At 37.5% G+C, this 15,915-nt stretch overlaps 1 protein-coding gene across 16 annotated transcripts in view; it reads left to right on the top strand.

Moving 5' to 3' along the window:
- DLG1 (discs large MAGUK scaffold protein 1) overlaps nucleotides 1–15,915 on the top strand; it is a 270,922-nt gene that overhangs the window by 8,137 nt on the left and 246,870 nt on the right. For all 16 annotated transcript variants that reach the window (XM_027537537.1, XM_027537543.1, XM_027537647.1 and 13 more), the window contains exon 4: nucleotides 15,187–15,353. In XM_027537537.1, coding sequence (XP_027393338.1) covers nucleotides 15,187–15,353 — 167 coding nt within the window. The remainder of the gene's footprint in view (nucleotides 1–15,186; nucleotides 15,354–15,915) is intronic.

Raw genomic sequence — 15,915 nt, 5'->3', positions numbered from 1 at the left:
AAAATAGTCTCTCACTGTTTCCATTGTTTCCCATCTGTTTGCCATGAAGTGATGGGACCAGATGCCATGATCTTAGTTTTTTGAATGTTTGAGTTTTAAACCAGCTTTTTCAGTCTCCTCTTTCACCTCATCCAGAGGTCCTTTAGTTCTTCTTTGCTTTCTGCCATAAGGGTGGTATCATCTGCATATCTGTGGTTATTGATATTTCTCCCAGCAGTCTTGATTCCAGCTTGTGCTTCATTCAGCCCGGCATTTCGCGTGATGTACTCTGCATATAAATTAAACAAGCAGGGTGACAATATATAGCCTTGACATACTCCTTTCCCAATTCTGGGGTTTCCCTGGTGGCTCAGATGCTAAAGCGTCTGCCTGCAATGCAGGAGACCTGGGTTTGATTCCTGGGTCAGGAAGATCCCCTGAAGAAGGAAATGGCAACCCACTCTAGTACTCTTGCCTGGAAAATCCCATGGCCGGAGGAGCCTGGTAGGCTGCAGTTCATTTGGTCGCAAAGAGTCGGACATGACTGAGCGACTTCACTTTCACTTTCCCAATTTTGAATCAGTCAGTTGTCCATGTTCAGTTCTGTTGCTTCTTGACCTGCATACAGGTTTCTCAGGAGACAGGTAAGGTGGTGTGGTATTCCCATCTTTTGAAGAATTTTCCACAGTCTGTGTGATCCACACAGTCAAAGGCTTTAGTGTAATCAATGAAGCAGAAGTCGATGATTTTCTGGAATTCTCTTGCATTTTCTAAGATCCAGCAGATATTGGCAATTTGATCTCTGGTCCTCTTTAGTCTTCTTTAATCTGTGCACATTTCCACAGCCTTTGTCTTTTATGACATTAACATATTTGAAGAATATAGTTCCCCCTGCTCTTATTTTTTTATATAAAGTTTCCTGTTGTAAGTTTGCTTATATTTGCTTGTGATTAAACTCAGGTTATGTATTCTCTGTGTTTCTGTACATCCAGATAGGTACATGTCTTCTGCCCTTTATTTAATGTTAATTTTAATCACCCAGTTAAGGTATTGTCTGATTGCTCCTAGTCTGTAGTTACTTTTTTCCCCTTTGCAGTTTATAAGCAGTATATGGGGGAGACACTTTAACACCTTGTAGTCTCCCTGCTCTTTAGAGACATTTCCATCTGGGCTTAGCATCCACTGATGATGCTTGCCTGAATCAGTTTTTACTGTGTTGAAAATGACAGTTGAAAGATTGTAGTAGAGTTTTTTTTTTTTTTTTTGTAATACAGCAGCACTTTTTTATAGTTTCCAGTTAACACTTGGCATTTTACTATAATTAAGAGCACTCCTCTTCCATTTACCTACCTACCTACTAGCTATCATATTTCTTTCAGTGGTTGATCATTTATTATCATCCTTAATGATTTTGGTGTTTAGATTGTCTCAGATTTACCTAGTATAAGGCTTCTCTAGCTTGGCCGTAATGTCTTTATGGCATTCCCTCATTTTTTTTTAAGCACTTTTGTAGTTTTTGACATAACAAGATGTTCTAGGTTCATCTTGTGCATAACCTGCCCCACCCTTAGAATCAACCATTTCTTTGAGAAGTTCTGGTTCCTTTTGATACATACCTTGTTTTAAGGAATATACTATGACTGTTCAGTTCAGTCACTCAGTCGTGTCCGACTCTTTGCGACCCCATGAATCGCAGCACTCCAGGCCTCCCTGTCCATCACCAGCTCCTGGAGTTGACTCAGACTCAGGTCCATCGAGCCAGTGATGCCATCCAGCCATCTTATCCTCTGTCGTCCCCTTCTCCTCCTGCCCCCAATCCCTCCCAGCATCAGAGTCTTTTCCAATGAGTCAGCTCTTCGCATGAGGTGGCCAAAGTACTGGAGTTTCAGCTTTAGCATCATTCCTTCCAAAGAAATCCCAGGGCTGATCTCTTTCAGAATGGACTGGTTGGATCTCCTTGCTGTCCAAGGGACTCTCAAGAGTCTTCTCCAACACCACAGTTCAAAGGCATCAATTCTTTGGCGCTCAGCCTACTTCACAGTCCAACTCTCACATCCATACATGACCACTGGAAAAACCATAGCCTTGACTAGATGAACCTTTGTTGGCAAAGTAATGTCTGCTTTTGAATATGCTATCTAGGTTGGTCATAACTTTCCTTCCAAGGAGTAAGCGTCTTTTAATTTCATGGCTGCAGTCACCATCTGCAGTGATTTTGGAGCCCAGAAAAATAAAGTCTGACACTGTTTCCACTGTTTCCCCATCTATTTCCCATGAAGTGATAGGACCAGATGCCATGATCTTCGTTTTCTGAATGTTGAGCTTTAAGCCCACTTTTTCACTCTCCACTTTCACTTTCATCAAGAGGCTTTTTAGTTCCTCTTCACTTTCTGCCATAAGGGTGGTGTCATCTGCATATCTGAGGTTATTGATATTTCTCCCAGCAATCTTAGTCATATCATATTTAAAGTGTTGGAATAATTTATTTTGGATACTGGCTTGACCTTTTTTCTCTTTCTAGTGTGTGAAACAACAAATTATAATACATAGTTTAAAAGTTTATGTACTTCCCTCTTTGGGAATCAAAATGATTTTTTAAATGTATGGTAGTTTAGTCAAAAGCAGAGTAAACTGTGCCTGAGTAGGTTTGAATGTTGTATATTTTAGTTTACAAAAACATTGTACTTGCTTTTAATCAATTAACTGGTAAAATTTTTCTCTCTGAAATGATTGGATTGTGTTTCATTGTACATTAGCTGTCTAGTTGTTTTTTGTCTAACCCTCCAGAGTGCAATTTATAAACATTTATGGTCAGATATGTGTACTTTATATAAAATATTATAAGCAAGAGAATTCTTACAACAGAGATAACCTACTTCTTCCATAGGGTAAAGATCCTTCTAGAATCTTATTCTTGTGTATATATACACTCTTTCATTTTGCAAAACAAAGTCCTGTATACAAATTTTGTGTGTAGAACATGGTGCTCAGTTGCATCTAACTTTTTGTGACCCCATGGACTGTAGCCTACAAGGCTCCTCTGTCCATGGAAATTCCAGTATTCTTTCTTGTCACCTGTGGTTTTGGTGGAATTGTCCAGGCAAGAATACTGGAGTGGGTTGCCATTTCCTCCTCCAGGGATCTTCTCAACCCAGGAATTGAACCCTGGTCTCCTGCATTGAGGAGAAAGCAATGGCAACCCACTCCAGTACTCTTGCCTGGAAAATCCCATGGACGGGAGGCTGGTAGGCTGCAGTCCATGGGGTCGCTAAGAGTCGGACCCACTTTCACTTTTCACTTTCACGCATTGGAGAAGGAAATGGCAACCCACTCCAGTGTTCTTGCCTGGAGAATCCCAGGGATGGCAGAGCCTGGGGGGCTGCCGTCTATGGTGTCGCACAGATTCGGACACGACTGAAGTGACTTAGCAGCAGCAGCAGCAGCTCCTGCATTGACATGCGGATTCTTTACCACTTGAGCCACCTGGGAAGCTCCAAATAAAACATGGTATAATTGATTCTACAATTCAATGGGAATTGATACTTAAAATTGTTACATAAAATGAAAAATATCATCAGATTAAAATTATCCTTAAAAATTCTTCAGGAATTGTGTCTCATTAACTACAATTCCACTGTTTTCTCTCTAGTGGAGAGAAATAATTTCTTCAGTTGGGCAGCAGATGAAGTAGTTGACTTGTGTTTAAATACCTTTAGTATTAAAAGCACATAATTCTAGAATCACATTCAGCACAGTGAAATATAGAGAGATGCTATGATAATGGAGACTACCTGAGGGAACAGTCTTCTCTCTTTTCAGTTTTTATTTGCTGGCATTTGCTTACTGGACTAATAGGAAGAATTTCCCTATTTTTGGTGGAAAGAGGTACTGTGGTTGAATTTGCTTAAGTGTATACAGTGTGACTTCTCTGTGCTGTACATTTTAATTATCCCACAAAGTTTATCATTATGTGCCTTTCCATATCAATGGGTTGTGCTGTTTAAAGACTGTTGCAATGTATAGATTTTTCTGTAGTTATACTAATAATTTCCCAGGAGCATTTAGATATATAATTTTTCTGACTTATAGACAACATTGCTTTTGTATATGTTCTTCGTTCTATATCCTTGATTATATTCTTTGGATAAGTTCCTAGAAATGAACTGCTTGGTAAAGGGGATGCACAATTTAAAAAGGCTTTTGATGTGATTTTTGTTTGTTTAATTACTGTCAAAAATGTTATATTAATTTAATTTTTTAGATATGTGGAAGAATGACAAATTTACTATCCCTTAAGCACATCAAAGTATTATCTTTTTAGTATTTTCTATTCTGATCTGTAGAAGACACCTGTAGTCATTTTGATGTTTTATTTTGTATTTTTTTGAATAAATAACCAACGACGTAAGAATTTTCTTATATCGTTGTTAATTTCTGTGATTTATTTGTTCATGTCATGTGCCCCCCACCACTCTTTTTTTCCATTTTTTTCCTTAGAGGTATAAAATGTCCATTCAAGATATCAATGCTACCTGCCTTTGCAAGTTGCATTTGTTTTTAATGCATTGTCATTTGTTTTTAAACTAATTTTTAAAAAATTACCCCTGGTATTATGCTTAGAAAGACTTTCTTATCCCTAAGATTATAAAAATATTTGCTGTGTTCAAATTCTGTCATGGCTTCTTTTTTCAACGTTTAAAATTTTAATACATTTGTAAATTATTTTGAAATGAAGTATGAGATTGCTTGTTTTTTAATATAAATTTGTTATTTAATATGTTCCCTTAAACATTTAAAAAATTATTAGACTTCTTCAGGATTTTTAGATTTATAGAAAAATTGAGTGGAAAGCACAGTTTCCATATCCTTACCACTGCACACTCCCATTTCTCATATTATTGACATTTTTATTAGAGTGGTATATTTGTTACAGTTGATAAGCCAGTATTAAATAACTAAAGTCCATAGTTTACATTAAGATTTGCTCTTTGTGTCAATACATTGATAAACTTGACATACACATTTGTTGCTTTGACAAACGTATTCACTGTTACAGTATCATGCAGGATAGTTTCACTCCCCTAAAAATCTGTGTTCCACATATTTATCCCTCTGTCCTTCTCACCAAACCCCTGGCAACCACTGATCTTTCTGCTGTCTCTTGCTCTACCTGTTCTTCTCTTTCTCCCTCCTCCTAAATCCCTGGGAACCAGTTATCTTTTTATTGTCTACATAGTTACGCCTTTTCCAGAATGTTATATAGTTAAAATCTCAACTGTGTGGCCTTTTCATATTGATTTCTTTCACATAGCAGTATGTATTTTGCTTATCAAAGGTAAGGTTTCTCCATGTCTTTTCATGACTTGATAGCTCATATCTATTTTAAGTTTTTAAAGACTTTATTTTTTAGAGCAATTTTAGATTCGCAGCAAAATTGAGAAGGTACCTGCCCTCACACATGCATAGACTCTCTCATATTTGGCATCTCCCATGAGAGTGGTGCATTTGTCACAGTTGAGGAACCTGCATGAGCACATTATTATCACCCAAAGTCCATAGTTTGACCTTAGTATTCACTCTTGGGTTTGTATGTTTTGTAGGTTTGGACAAATGTGTGATGACCTGTGTCTACCATTGTAGATAGATACTTATATATATCCACGACACTATACAGAATAGTTTTACTGTCCTAAAAATCCTCTGTACTCTGCCTATTCACCTGTCTCATCTCCAACCCCTGGCAATCACTGATCTTTTTACTCTCTGTATCGTTCAGTGTTTTCCAGAATGGCATATAATTGGAATCACACAGCATGTAGCCTTTTTACATTGGCTTCTTTCACTTAGTAGTATTCATTTAAGGTTCCTCCACATACATGGGTGTTTTTGTTGTTTTTAATTTTTTAAGTGTTGAATGATATTCTGTTGTCTGGATGTACTGCAGTTTATTCATTCACCTATCAAAGGATGTTTGGGTTGCTTCCAGCTTTTGGCAGTCATGAATAAAGTTGCTATAAACATCTGTGTGCAGGTTTTTCTGTGGACATAAGTTTTCATCTCATTTGGGTAAATATTGAGGAACATGATTGCTGGATTATGTTGTAAGAGTGTGTTTAGTTTTATAAGAAACCACCAAACAGCTTTCCAAAGTGGCTGTATCGTTTTGTATCCCTACTGGTAGTGAATGAGAATTCCTGTTGTTTCATTTTTTGCCGGCAGTAGTTGTTGTCAGTGTTCTGTATTTTGACCTTTCTAATAGATGTACAGTGATACCTTGTTTTAATGTGCATATCCCTGATGATATATGGTGGAATATCTTTTCATATGCCTATTTGCCATCTGTGTGTCTTTGCCAAGGTATCTGTTAAGGTTTATTTTTTAAAAATACTTATTTATTTGGCTGCTTCAGGTGTTAGGTGTGGAGTGTGGGATCTTTGATCTTCACTGTGGCAGGAGCAATCTTTAGTTACGGCATGCGGGATCTTCAGTTGCCTGCAAATTCCTTAGTTGCGGCTTGTGATGTTTAGTTCCTTGACCAGGGATTGAACGTAGCCCCCTGCATTGACAACCCACTCCAGTATTCTTACCTGAAAAATTCCATGGACAGAGGAGCCTTGTTGGGTACAGTCCATAGGGTTGCAAAGAGTTGGACACAACTGAGCACGCATGCATGCACCCCTGCATTGGGAGCTGGGGGTCTTAGCCAGTGGACCACCAGAGAAGTCGCACCTGTTAAGGTATTTTTCTTAATATTTTTTCCATTAGCTAGAATATTACTCATAGATTAGAGATGTCACCTATATTATATTGAAAGATTGAAGGCAAAAGGAGTAGGGCAGCAGAGGATGAGATGGTAATATAGCATCATTGACTCAACATGAATTTGAGCAATCTCTGGGAGATGGTGGACGACAGAGGAGCCTAACATACTGCGGTCTATGGTTTCAAAAAGAGTCCGACACGACTTGGCAACTAAACAACAAATTGTAACTAAAAGCTAGAAAACTTTTCCTCAAGTTCCTTTGAGGGGATTTCTGAACTTCCTTACTTCCCTTACTCCTAGTGTTTGCAAACTTTAAGTTTTAGCAAGAAAATAATAAATTTTTGCTTAGATTTGAAGACTTCTGAAATACATATATTTTCAGTTCCGTTCAGTTCATTTGCTCAGTCGTGTCCGACTCTTTGCGACCCCATGAATCACAGCACGCCATAGAAAAAGTTTTGTAACAGGTAGAAATGATTCGTCTCAGTTCTGTTGGACGAATTACTTGTATTTAAGTTTAATATTTGAGAATTTTTCTGTTGTATGTGGTATAGTTTTGTGATCTTATAATTTAGATCTTTGTTCAGGAACTGGGGAACTAGTTTGGTCCAAAACAGTGAAAGTACATGCAAACTACAAATGGAAAATGAGTAATAGATTGTGATAAGACTGATCTGTAGGATCAACAGAATCAGTATTTTCAACTGTGAGTCAACTAAGGCTAGTTTTCCTCCAATCCAAGTTTTAATATTTTTGTATTTTCTCTTCTTGCCTACTTTAGTGCATCATTATTTTCAAAGGAAATAATCTTTTTCAAGGGTGATAAAATGCATCAGACATTTTAATGATATGTCTGGTATATATCTGAGTGAGCTATGTGTATTTTCAGATGAGTATGGGATCACTCTTGTCTATTTAATGGCAGTCATTTTAACTACCATCACATTCTCCCATTTTCTTTACACTTTAATAGTAAATGATTTACTATGATTTAAAATACAGTTATCAAATTTTTACAGAAATCTACCTTTTTAGGTGCTTTAAATAGGAAAGATTTAGGTGTATAAATTTTTCCTCAATTATCTCAGTCTCCCAAAGACATTATTGTTCATCTTTCAATTCTCTTGTTTTACTTCAAGAGTATATACACTCTGTTAATACTGATTGGCTGAATGTGTTAAGTGTTCAGAGTAAACGCATTAATTCTTTATTTTCATGAAGTTGATCTTTTAAGAATAACTTGGATTTTCAGACATTGGCATGTTGAATAGACTTAGGAAATAGAGATTGGGATTATACTAGAATTTACCTTGTTTGTTTTTGTCTTATATTTGTATAGTAACTTGTTTTACTTTAGACTACATACATTATGGTTTACTCCATGTTATACTCTCTAGTTTAGAAAACTCTAAAGGAAAAAGTAGGACATATTTTGAATCCTAGAATGTTACTTTGTAGAAATATTTACTTGTCATGATGATAATCTGATTTTTTTTCTGAATCTTTATGGTTACAGTCAGTGATGATAACTCTCTTCCGACATATACAATGTAGATTCACTGTGAAAAACAGAGACTGCATGGGAAATATAAAATATTAATACTTGGGACTCCTCTAAGAAAAGCTCAAGTTGTGTATGCAGTTTTTCCAGAGGGTGCCTTTTTTGTTTGGGTCACCTTTGAAAAAGCTTCACAGATACTACTGAAGGAATTGTAATTGAGAACTAGTTTCTGAAGAAGTATTATTACTTGCTCACTTCTGTTGTCTTGGGATACCCTGAAGATGAAGTATGGTGGACAAATGAAATAAAGTGAATAAACTGTGGAATGTTAGTCAAGATGAAATATGAGTCAAGAATTAAGATGTAATGTGTGTGTGTATATATATATTTTAAGGAAAGTGATAATAATTGTGCTGCTGCTGCTGCTAAGTCGCTTCAGTCGTGTCCAACTCTGTGCAACCCCATAGACGGCAGCCCACCAGGCTCCCCCATCCCTGGGATTCTCCAGGCAAGAACACTGGAGTGGGTTGCCATTTCCTTCTCCAATGATAATAATTGTGACAACCTATCATTTCAAAAATACCACCATACTATACATGTGTGTGTGTGTGTGTGTGTGTGTGTGTGTGTGTATATATATTATGGAGAAGGCAGTGGCACCCCACTAAAGTACCTCTTGCCTGGAAAATACAATGGACGGAGGAGCCTGGTGGGCTGCAGTCCATGGGGTCGCTAAGAGTTGGACACGACTGAGCAACTTCACTTTCACTTTTCACTTTCATGCATTGGAGAAGGAAATGGCAACCCACTCCAGTGTTCTTGCCTGGAGAATCCCAGGGACGGGGGAGCCTGGTGGGCCCCCGTCTATGGGCTCCATAGAGTTGGACACGACTGAAGCAACTTAGCAGCAGCAGTAGCAGCAGCATACATACGTTAACAACTATGTCAGTACTTTTGCTTATGGTTTTAGTTAGCCACATATGGTAACTAATCTCTTTAAATTGGGTCTTATCTGACAATATTAGTTCTCCTGACCCAAGTAAGAAGCAAAGAACTAAATAGCTGAAATAGATGTTATCAGTTGAGTTCAGTCGCTCAGTCGTGTCCAACTCCTTGCGACCCCATGAACTGCAGCACTACAGGCCTCCCTGTCCATCACGAACTACCGGAGTTTACCCAAACTCATGTCCATCGAGTTGGTGATGCCATCCAACCATCTCATCCTCTGTCGTCCCCTTTTCCTCCTTCCCTCAATCCTTCCCAACATCAGGGTCTTTTCAAATGAGTCAGCTCTTCACATCAGGTGGCCAAAGTATTGGAGTTTCAGTTTCAACATCAGTCATTTCAATGAACACCCAGGACTGATCTCCTTTAGAACGGACTGGTTGGATCTCCTTGCAGTCCAAGGGACTCTCAAGAGTCTTCTCCAACACCACAGTTCAAAAGCATCAATTCCTCTGTGCTCAGCTTTCTTTATAGTCTAACTCTCACATCCATACATGACTACTGGAAAAACCATAGCCTTGACTAGACGGATCTTTGTTGGCAAAGTAATGTCTCTGCTTTTTAATACGCTGTCTAGGTTGGTCATAACTTTGCTTCCAAGGAGTAAGCGTCTTTTAATTTCATGGCTGCAGTCACCATCTGCAGTGATTTTGGAGCCCCCCAAAATAAAGTCAGCCACTGTTTGCACTGTTTCCTCGTCTATTTGCCATGGAGTGATAGAACCGGATGCCATGATCTTAGTTTTCTGAATGTTGTGCTTTAAGCCAACTTTTTCACTCTCCTCTTTTACTTTCATCAAGAGGCTTTTCAGTTCCTCTTCACTTTCTGCCATAAGGGTGGTGTCATCTGCATATCTGAGGTTATTGATATTTCTCCCGACAATCTTGATTCCAGCTTGTGCTTCCTCCAGCTCTGCGTTTCTCATGATGTACTCTGCATATAAGTTAAATAAGCAGGGTGACAATATACAACCTTGACGTACTCTTTTTCCTATTTGGAACCAGTCTGTGGTTCCACGTCCAGTTCTAACTGTTGCTTCCTGACCTGCATACAGATTTCTCAAGAGGCAGGTCAGGTGGTCTGGTATGCCCATCTTTTTCAGAATTTTCCACAGTTTATTGTGATCCACACAGTCAAAAGCTTTGGCATACTCAATAAAGAGAAATAGATGTTTTTCTGGAACTTTCTTGCTTTTTCTATGATCCATCGGATGTTGGCGATTTGATCTCTGGTTCCTCTGCCTTTTCTAAAACCAGCGTGAACATCTGGAAGTTCACTGTTCTCGTATTGCTGAAGCCCGGCTTGGAGAATTTTGAGCATTACTTTACTAGCGTGTTAGATGAGTGCAATTGTGCAGTAGTTTGAGCATTCTTTGGCATTGCCTTTCTTAGGGATTGGAGTGAAAACTGACCTTTTCCAGTCCTGTGGCCACTGCTGAGTTTTCCAAATTTGCTGGCATATTGAGTGCAGCACTTTCACAGCATCATCTTTGAGGATTTGAAATAGCTCACCTGGAAGTCCATCACCTCCACTAGCTTTGTTCGTAGTGATACTTCCTAAGGCCCACATATTATATCCCATATACTTCATTTAAACTGCCCTAGAATCTCATTCAACTTATTTTTTATTGTGATAAAGTATTATATATATATATATATCACATAAAATTTATCATTTTTAAGTGTGCAGTTCAGTGACATTGAGTAATTTCACACTGTTCTGTTGCTATCGCCAGTATCCATGTCTGGAATGTTTTCACTATCTCAAATTGAATTTCCTTTTTTAAAAATAAATTATTTATTTATTTTTGGCTGTCCTGGATCTTCATCGCTTTGCTGGCCTTTTTCTAGTTGCAGTGAGCAGGGGCTACTTTTGTTGTGGTGCACGGGCTTCTCATTGCAGTGGCTTCTCCTGTTGCAGAGCACGGGCTTTAAGGCATGCAGGCCTCAGTAGTTGTAGCACACGAGCTCGTTAGTTGTGGATCTCAGGCCCTGGAGTGCTGACTCAGTAGTTGTGGTGCATAGGCTGAGTTGTCTTGCGGCATGTGGAATCTTGCATTGGTGTCCCCTGCATTGGCAAGTAAATTCTTAACCACTGGACCACCGGAGAAGACCCAAATTGAATTTCTTTACCTATTAAACAGTAACTCCACATTCTCTTCTTATCCCAGTCTGGGAATACATTTTCTTTCTATCTCTATGTATTTGACTATTCTAGGTTCCTCATAGAAGTGGAATTATACAATATTTGTCCTTTTGTGTTTGACTTACCGTACTTAGCATCATGTCTCCTCAAGATTCGTTTATCTGTGGTAGATTTAATCAGAATTTTATTCCTTTTAAAGGGTGAATAATAATACATTGTTTTTATATACCACATTTCATTTATTAACCATTCATCTGTTGATCAACAGTTAGGTTGTCTTCACCTTTTGGTTATTGTTAATAATGCTGCTATGAACATGAATATATAAATATTTGTTTGAGTCCTTACTTTCAGTTCTTTTGGGTATACCCATAAGTGGAATTGCTGAATCAGATGATGATTCTGTGTTTTAATATTTTGAGAAACCACCATATACATTCCACTGTGTAAGTGGAAAACATACACTGTTTTCCATGGTGACTGCATTATTTATATTCCCACCAACAGTGACTGTTTTTAATAATAGCCATCCTGATGGATGTTTACTCAGCTTGGATTTTCTTAAGTGTGTTATAGCCAATAATCTGGATATTTGGTTCTCTAATGCATAGGAGCTCCGATTCAGCAAATTAGGACTGTTTGATAGCTTAATATAAGACCTAGAAATGAGGCATTTTGATTGGTAAAAGCAAGTTGCAAGTGAACTTTTGAAAAATTCATCTAGGAAACTCTTTATTCCTTGACCATTAAACGTTTACTCTGAGTTATATTATGGGCTTCCCAGGTGGCACCAGTGGTACAGAATCTGCCTGCCAGTGCAGGAGACATAAGAGACACAGGTTTGATGCCTGAATCGGGAAGATCCCCTGGAGTAGGAAATGGCAGCCCACTCCAGTATTCTTGCCTGGGAGAGTTCCATGGGCAGAGGAGCCTGCTGGGCTATATAGTCCATGGGGCCACAAAGTGACTGAGCATACACAGAACGCTGAATTATATAATTAGTCTAGATTTCTGTTGTCCTATACTGTAGCCACTAGCCACTTGTGGGTATTTCACTTTAGTTCAGTTGCTCAGTTGTGTCCAACTCTGTGACCCCATGAATTGCAGCATGCGAGGCCTCCCTGTCCATCACCAACTCCTGGAGTTTACCAAAACTCATGTCCATCAAGTCAGTGATGCCATCCAGCCATCTCATCCTCTGCCGTCCCCTTCTCCTCCTGCCCCCAATCCCTCCCAGCATCAGGGTCTTCTCCAGTGAGTTAACTCTTCACATGAGGTTGCCAAAGTATTGGAGTTTCAGCTTCAGCATTAGTCCTTCCAGTGAACCCCCAGGACTGATCTCCTTTAGGATGGACTAGTTGGATCTCTTTGCAGTCCAAGGGACTCTCAAGAGTCTTCTCCAACACCACAGTTCAAAAGCATTAAAAGCATCAATTCTTCAGCACTCAGCTTTCTTCGCAGTCCAACTCTCACATCCATACATGACCACTGGAAAAACCATAGCCTTGACTAGACGGACCTTTGTTGGCAAAGTAATGTCTCTGCTTGTTAATATGCTATCTAGGTTGGTCATAACTTAAAGGGCAGTATATCAGTATTTCTGTTAATTATAGAATAAAAGGTCACATAGAAATTTAAAATTTGAAACTTCATTTACAGTATTGGAAAATACAAAAATTTTATGTAGTGACTTGGGTTGTTTATCTTGAGATTGGTAACTGACCAATTGCTCAACACTTATTTAGTGCTCTTAGGGGGCATAATACTATGCTAAGAGCTTTTTGTTTGTTTTGTTTTTGTGTAGGGGGTTGGAAATCTTTCTCTAGATAGGCAGGTAGATCTACAAGCATTTGTCTTCTACATATATAAAATATCTCTTATGTATATGGAAATATATGTTCTGCTACGTAAGTATATACATACTCTTGCACACATGTATGTCTTGTACAAAAAAGTTTTTCTCTAATATATTCTGGAAAACAGTCTGTATTTAACTTTCCCTAATTATTGTCACAATGTCTTGTATAGTGCACCCTCTCCAACCTTCCCCAAGCACACATACACACCAGTTAAGGCTTTGACATTACAGTTAGTTCCTGTGTCTTTTTTATTTCCTTTATACAGAAAAATCCTTACTTTTAAACAATTTATTTTCCCTTTCATGACATTGAAAGATACCAGGCCAGTGTCTTGTAGAATGTCTTCCTCTGAATCAGTTTTGTTCTTTGCTTTTCTGATATCATTTAACATGTTCCTCTGTCCCTTGTATTTTCTTTGAACTAGAAGTTGGTTCTAGAGACTTGATTTGGATTCAGGTTAAGCAATTTTTGTTTGATAAGAATCTTTTTTAGCTAACTCTCTGAATTTGAGGTTTGACTCTTCCATGATGCTTATGTGAACAGTTGACATAGTGATTCATGGTTTATAAAATGCTTTTACATACAGTTTTCCATAGGAATATTAACATCTTGTGAAATAGGTTGATATTATCCTCACTGTCAGACTTTAGTTTTTATTAACCTTTTACCTAGAAAGTTCTACAGTTCCATTGGTTATCAAAACTATAAAGGGAGTTACTTTGTTTCTGCTGTCTTCTGATGTTTTTTAAAGGAGATATTAATGTTTTCATCATGTTGAGAAACAAAAGTTATCCTTTCTAAATGTTATTTCTGGACTTCTCTAGTGGCTCAGTGGTAAAGAATCCACCTGCCAATGCAAGAGATGCAGGTTTGATCCCTGGGTCTGGAAGATCCACTGGAGAAGGAAATGGCAACTCACTCCAGTATTCCTGCATGGGAAATCCCTGGCAAGAGGAGCCTGGAAAGCTACAGTCCATGGGGTTGCAAAAGAGTTGGACACAGCTTAGCGAATTTACAGTTATTGTCTTTGGTTCTGTACAAGATAATACCCCATCTTTGCTGTTAAATAATAATTTCCCTCCTTTAAAAAATATCAACTCAAAATTATACCAGAAGATAAATAAAAAACTAGTAGTGGTGTACTTAAACATTATATAACTACCATTCAGAGTTTCTGAGCAGCATAACCAATGTTAATATACTAAATTCATGTAATTCCAGTTGATAACAGAGTAACTTAATCTTCCAAATTATTCTGTGCTTCTATAAGTACATTTGTCGTTTCTATTAGTGTTTTGCCATACTTTTAACTGATTGTTTCTAAAATAACAAAATATTTTAACTTACTGTTTTTAACTATTTGAATGTGAGGGTATCTAAAAATATTTCGCAATTCTTTGATTTTTGTATTAAATATTATTCTTTTTTTGTCTTAACTTTGGTTACTAGGGCAGTTTAAACCACTTGAGTCGTTTATGTTCCAAACCTGGATATTGGTGATACAAATTTATAAAATATCAGTAATGACTTATTTCTGCAGAATTCAAAATAATGATGTTAACTTCTATCTTTAGGAGCTGTGTATGTGCCAGTGTGCACTTTACATGCAGTACATGAATCCTTGTAACAATTCACAGTAATAAGAGGCAAGTAACTTGCCTATACAGGTGATAGTAGGGTGATGAAATAGGGATTTGAACTCAGCACTGACTATGAGGTATAAAAAGCCTGTGTGTTTTACACTGTGCCCTGCAGGTTCTGATATGACTGTGATGAAATAAAATACTCACTGTTTAAGTACATTATAAGATTGGATTTATTTTACTAATTGGAGTAAAAGTTTTGCTTTTGAGTTATATTGTTTTAGCAATGCATAGTTTAATTAGAAAATACAAATTACTTTTGAATTTTTCTTTTCCTTTCCTCACCTCTAGATATTCAAGAATTTTATGAAGTGACCTTACTGGATAATCCAAAATGTATAGATCATTCAAAGCAGTCTGAACCAATACAGCCTGTAAATACTTGGGAAATTTCCAGCCTTCCAAGCACTACTGTGACTTCAGAAACACTGCCAAGCAGCCTTAGCCCTAGTGTAGAGGTAAGATAAAAAAATTTTCCTTAAGCTGTTTTTAGTGATCAATTACTTAGGGCTCCTAAGTTTTTTCATTTCATTAAAATGGATATTTTGTGGGAGTATCTTTTATAATGGTATGAAAAAGATGGGATTAAAAATATTTTTGAAGAAAAAGCTCAATTTCTGGTACTGCTGTCTTAAAATGTAAATGGTTCAAAGTATGAAATACTTGACTGTTAAAGTATTACTTTAGTCTTATTAGTATTACTTTAGCCTTGTTAGTCTTAGTATTACTTAAAGTCTTTAGACTGTTAAAGAATACTCTGCATGGTAAACATCAGTGCAGCTCCTTTCTGGGATAATTAGATAGAAACTACTTTACTTTGAAAAGCTGGTTTTGCTCTGGTATTTTTTTTTCAGACAGCAGTTGTTAAATTTATCTCTAGGATTCTCTCTTTATTGGCTTGAAGGATTGCATTGTTAAATCTCACTAGAGACTGATCAATAATGCTTAAGGACAGCATTGGTTTCTCTATTGTTTTTGAAGTTAAAAGTTGTATTTCTTTGAGCTTTCATAACTATTTTA

The sequence above is a fragment of the Bos indicus x Bos taurus genome, chromosome 1 (genome assembly GCF_003369695.1).
Source record: "Bos indicus x Bos taurus breed Angus x Brahman F1 hybrid chromosome 1, Bos_hybrid_MaternalHap_v2.0, whole genome shotgun sequence".
Lineage (NCBI taxonomy): Eukaryota > Metazoa > Chordata > Mammalia > Artiodactyla > Bovidae > Bos > Bos indicus x Bos taurus.
The sequence above is the reverse complement of the archived record's forward strand: the minus strand, read 5'-3'. Positions and strand labels throughout refer to the sequence as shown.